The sequence below is a fragment of the Topomyia yanbarensis genome, chromosome 2, assembly GCF_030247195.1.
Source record: "Topomyia yanbarensis strain Yona2022 chromosome 2, ASM3024719v1, whole genome shotgun sequence".
Classification (NCBI taxonomy): Eukaryota; Metazoa; Arthropoda; class Insecta; order Diptera; family Culicidae; genus Topomyia; species Topomyia yanbarensis.
The window spans coordinates 370,444,592-370,450,591 of NC_080671.1; the positions used below are offsets into that span (position 1 = coordinate 370,444,592).

General features: G+C 36.9%; 2 protein-coding genes across 4 annotated transcripts in view; one reads left to right on the forward strand and one right to left on the reverse strand.

The window, feature by feature from the left end:
* The window catches only part of LOC131684504 (uncharacterized), a 245,449-nt gene that overhangs the window by 136,056 nt on the left and 103,393 nt on the right, over positions 1-6,000 (forward strand). The gene's annotated exons all lie outside the window — the stretch shown is intronic.
* Positions 4,210-5,907, reverse strand: LOC131684506 (uncharacterized). Its single transcript, XM_058967449.1, has 2 exons — positions 5,475-5,907; positions 4,210-5,420 (listed from the first exon to the last, which is right to left on the reverse strand). The coding sequence occupies exons 1-2, from the start codon at positions 5,489-5,491 to the stop codon at positions 4,457-4,459; spliced, it is 981 nt and encodes a 326-aa protein (XP_058823432.1). The 5' UTR covers positions 5,492-5,907; the 3' UTR covers positions 4,210-4,456.

A 6,000-nucleotide genomic window follows, 5' to 3' on the forward strand; every position in this document is an offset into this window, starting at 1 on the left:
CGTCAACGATAAAATTCAGAATTTTTTGGTGTGCAGGTCTGGAAATCGCGTTGGGTTCTAACCTGATGTATATTGCTGGTACACCAAGATCACCTCTGTTTTGCGTGAACCTAACTCAATTTCATCAAAAAACGCTTGTTTGAAGTAACTATCCTGGTTTCGTTCCTAGATTCTCAAACGAAAACTTCAAAAAAAAACAATTCCGAGACTTCAAGGAATCCAAGGATATGCATTTTTTTTTTAATTCTGACTCTGAACGGCTAAGAAATAGGGTTTTAAAAGATGTAAAACTTATAAACCGTTGTACCATTTTAAACGAGATAACAGTAGAGCCCTTAAATAGTAGCACTCAAACACGTAAGATTAATTTTTAATTCTACGGTACAAACCTGCGTTGAAGATGTGCTCCTTATGTTATACTAAACTATCTAAAAAGGGAACTTTCCATTTTCTGACTACGTCTGTGTTATTCAGCAATTCATTCTGAACATTTCATTCAAAGGTACCAAGTCTCTGCGATGAATATATTCTCATTTGTTCAAGTTTAAAGTATCGGTGTCGTGGTGTACTGACAGTGTTGGAAGAAATAATTAATTTCTGCATTTGGATTGAACCATAAGTTTTAAAATCGTTATAACTATTTTTTGAAAACTCGTAGCTAGTTACCGGTTTCGACAAAGTTGTTAACGAAGGTTTGAATTATCGTTTTATAAACCTGGTTTTTCCTTATCAGCGAAATAGCGATCTTTATTAACGTAAATGCAAAATAATTGATTTCCCCATATAAAATCCCATACAAACTTTAAACGCAATGCGCAAACCCGGGAAGCAACCGACCGCTCCCAAACTTTTCACAGGCATTTGGGACCACAAAAGGAACTCAAAAAGTGCTGTGCTGAAAAATGTCATTTTCGAGCCACTCTAGTGAGGAGGTTGAATAACCCACAACCGAACCTCCATCTTATTTTGATATATCTGGTGATATAGAAGTGGAATGAAGATGATGGGGTTGATAGGAGAGGGGATATTAGAGATTAGGGTGTCCCAAAATGACATCATGTTAAAAAAGTCATCGGGCTCACTTCTTAAATGAAAGGTTAGAGTATTTGGAGCACTTTCTTCTTCGGAGTGAATTTACTAAAATGCTCCCTACTGGTGGCGAGTTTTGATTTTTTGGAAAATGGGCCGATTTTGGGTACAATTTCAAATGGCTGCCTCTTGAAGTGCTCCTGAACGAACTTAGATTTTTTCAGCATTTTTTTTATTTTATGAAGGTCCTAATGGAGAAGTTTGCATAGTTAGTTAGTGAAATTTTTGATGTTTTTAGTAGTTTTTCTTCAAAACTGGGTATCTACAAAATTTTTAAAAGTATAGAAAACACTTTATACAGTTGAGCCGAATACAGTGGCCTAATTTTGCAGAAGAAAGTATATAGCTACGGCCAATGGTGTATGAGTTGTTTAAGTTTTTATTAAATAACCTTTTGACATTTTATGACATTCATCAAAAATAACACTGTTCTACAAAATAAAACAACTTAAGTGTGTTTAGTCCGCATATTATTTTTCGGAAAATAAAAGGAAAATGATGAAAAGTGGCGCTTTTCACTTGTCTCTACTACATCAGGATCGGTTTTTATGAGCATTTGACGATTTTTTTTAAATTATTTTGTATACTAATAGCCATCTAGCGGGTTTGAAAATCACTAAAATTAAACAAATATGTCGAGTTAAGGGCAAGTCATGGCGTATATTTGAAGGCTGAATTAATTGGCGTATTCACATTTTGTAAATAAGGTCTTATTTCCATATTAGGAACTTTAAAGTGGAGAAAAATACAGAAGAGTGAGGTGAGTGTTGAAAAACTGATATTTACTGTTTAGATCACATAATTCCGAAATAGTCAAATTTGGGGCAAATATCATCGAAAAAGTTTTACAACAGAATACAGCGCATCTTCTGACACAATTAGTTTGTTAAGATGCCTCCTAGAAGTAATTATGGAGAATTAACTCTTCAAAAAAAATTAGAGACTTGGCGTCATTATCAGATGCTCATTAAAACTCATTCTGACATACTAAAGACGTCTAGAAAACGTCATTTTTCATCATTTTCCTTCTATTTTCCGAAAAATTATGTATGGTCAAAGCACATTTGAACTGATTTATTTTTTGGAACAGCATTTTTGATGAATTGCTAAAAATGTCAAAGGTTATCTAACAAAAACTTAACTCATACCCCATTAGCCGTAGCTATACACTTTCTTCTGCAAAATTACGCCCCTCTATTCGGCTCAACTATATAAAGTGTTCTCTATACTTTTAAAATTTTGTAGATACCCAGTTTTGAAGAAAAAATACTGAAGAACACCAAAAATTTCCCACCAAGTTTTAATGGCTCTGCCGCTCTTATAATTCAAACTAACCAAACTTCTCCATTGGGTCCCCAGAAAAATTAAAAATGCCGAGAAAAAATCTAACAGAGTTCAAGACTTCAACAGGCATAAATTTAAAATATTATCCAAACTCAACTCATTTTTCAAAAAATCAAAATTCGCCACCAGTAGGAAGCGTTCTAGCAAATTCACTCCGAAGAAGAAAGTGATGCTAACACCCTAACCTTTCATTTAAGAAGTGAGCCCGATGACTTTTTTAACATGATGTCATTTTGGGACACCCTATTAGAGATGGATGGGGTGGTGATCGGTAGGGAATGTAATGAGGGGTGATCTGAGGGGGGTTACCCCGTGTTAAAAATCAGAAGCGCTATCTCAGTCGTAAACAAAATTGGCCGAGATTATGTTGACGATTTTCAGAGTGATGGAAAAATCTTTCTATATGAGATGAGATTACATCAAATCTCAACTTTTCAGTTTTTGCTTCAGGAACCGTCGTAGATGGCCAATGCGGTAAAAGCGACTTTGGTTTGTCATTCGTGATCTAAACTGTCAAATCCAAGTAAAGTTTTACGTTATTTTGATATCATAGTGATACCAGTTTATATGCGAAATTGCTGTGTGGCCGAATTCATCAACCCATAACTCCAGAACCGAAGTTCCGATCGACACAAAATGCAATAGCAACGGGGAGGGGGGTGTAGGTTGTACCATTTTTTGAGACTAAGTTTGATAAAATCAGTTCGGCCATTTCCGAGTAACCGATGTGCATTTGTTGGTCACATTCATACTAGACTGGTTCAAATTTATATGGAAGAAATTATTTCCTGAACAATACAAGCTCCACCAGGCTATACAAATTCCTTTTTATGGTCCTAAATAATTGTGCAAATTTTGGTACCGATCGGTTATGTCTACGGACCCTTCAAAAATTTCACAGTTTATGCAAAAATTAGTATGGAAAATCGGTAAACAATGATTCTCAAAAAAACACTTCTTAAATCAATTGATGAGAATACTATATATCTCTAAAGGTATTCTTCTAGTTAACATATTCGTGGAACATTAGGGCTCGTGTAAATTCTATGAGAAAAGTTATTGACTAAAGAAGCAGCATGATTTTAAAACAAGCGGAATTTAATATTAATCATGGCAGCCCTGTTTGAATAGCTGCACCTGCGATTAGCGAGTGGGGGGCGCCAGTTGGCAGATCGAGAGAATACAATGTAATTTTATTTTCGCCGATCACTGAAACTATCCCTGGCAGCACTGTTCCAGTGGAATCTATTCACGTTAATTGCGATAACCTCAGTCCTGTGAATAATCCTTGCAAATTTTAGGCCTGGAATGAAGCCCCAATAGTTAGTTTTTCCTACGAATTCCTGGAATAAATCGAAAGTTACAGCTGTTCGTCCGTAAACAACATGGACATGAATTTTAAATAAAATAAGATAAACTAAATACAATTAAATTAAATTAAACGTTCAAATTATAGTACAATTGGTTAATGCACTAGATTTAAGAAAAAATATACTTACTGCCCGGCATTGCATTTACCGCTCATATGAGTAAATGCGCCCGGATAGTTTGCTACTGCGCTAATAAAAACTCACATTTTCACACGAAAAGTTATTGGCACTAACGAAACTTTTCCTGATAAATACAACGTGTTATTTCTCCAGATAAATAAAACAGCCGGAGAATGAGTGAATGAGTTTATCACGGTATCCTTTTTGCGTTCGCTGCTTTGCTGTCGTTATTCCAAAACACGGAAAAACAAGTCTATCATACTTCTTTGCCACTTTTCTTTGTAATTAAGTGTATTTTTTGAAGTTTTTATTGATTTCCACGAAATAAAAATTTTATCACCTTCTCCGGTGAAAAGGAAAAGGCGTTTGTACATGTTGAATATTGACGGTACCGTTTATATGATACCCGGTGTATTCCTACCAATGATGTAAAAATAATGTTAGTAAACTCCTTTATTCATTAAATCATTATAGAAATTCAAATTATTAAACTTTTGAACCTTCAACCCCTGAAATTTAAAATCAAAATACACTCAAATTTGCAATGGTCTATCGACGTATATTATAGAACCATCCATCTCTACTCCAATCGCTGTTTCCGAAGATTCGTTGACATTATTGGTCATCAAAACATTGATCTGCCTCCGTGGAAATGTCGGAATATTCCTTGTTTTCGCCCTCGCTTTAAATCTTCCTTGTCCACTACGACGGCAACACAGTCCGCCATTGCGAATCCATCCGTCCTCACAATTGAAGTCCGAATCCATCGAGATGATTTTCTTAACAAAAATCGTGTCACGGGCCATCGTTACCCAATCACAAAGCCACCAGTTGGCGGACAGACTGATGTATTTGAGCTGTGGAAATGCATCCGGAAAACGCCACAGATACTCCAACCGATTCCCCCAGATGTACAACTCCTCCAATGCTTCCAGTTGCAAAAACGGACCGCTATGAAGCGAATACAATCCGTTGTTGGAAACATCCAGCACCCGAAGCTGTTGGTACCCCCCAAACCAATCCAGATTAAGAAAGGAAAAATTGCAATAAGCAATATCGATCACTTCCAATGCCTTTAGTGATCCCATGCCTGGGGACCAAGATGAAAACAGTGGCGAGCGAATTGCGAGCTGCTTCAAATTGAAGTTTGGTTCACTTAGCACATCGAACAAAACAAGATCAGTGTTGATGATGCGCAGTTCCTCTAGTGTGTGGGACCAGAACAAAAGCTCCCTCAGGAAACCATTTCGAAAGGTCACTTGTTTTGCATCTCCCAACAGCTGAAACATCTCCGAGCCGAAATAGTGAAATATCCCGTTCCAGAACTCCAGATAAGATTCGTTCGGAAATTCAATTTCAGCCAGATCCAGCCACTCATCCGAATCGACATTTTCAACAACACAGATGTTCAGGGCCAGATACCGTCGATCGTCCTTACAGCTGTAGTGTACATTTTCGCTCGATAATGCTGAATAGCATTGTAGAAGCAGAATCCAGCTGTGGGTGATTTCGGTGATTAACATGAAGCGTATGTAATTGCACTATACTTACAAGCCGACAATCCTCATCTCAATTTGGCGTTGAACTTGCAGCTGCACGAATGGGATCGACAGTGATAAGGTTTAGCTGATAGCGTTGAGTTATGAGTGCATCACTGACCTTCTCGCAAGTTTTCGTTTTACTATTCTGCTCTCGAGAGGCTGCCGGGATCAAATACGACTTATGCGTGTTGTTGTTTGGATTCTTTTAAGTTATATTAATTCAATCTAACATTATGGACGAAGGCGAATCGAACCCAGGCTGGCGGCATACTCAGCGTACGTCTTACCAACTAAACTTCATCACCCCCAGCAAAGCTTTAATTTAAATCACATATCAGGGTAATCAGATTAACTCATTAATGTCTCGACTAATTACATTCTATGAAAGTAATCAAACACCACAACTTAGCTGCGCTTGTTTTCAGCATATCGTATTTGACTACCTATGGAACCCATTTCGATAGAAACTACAATTAAATCATTTCATGTCTAAAATATCTCTACTAACCTTTATTGTTACGAACGTTGCTTGAAGT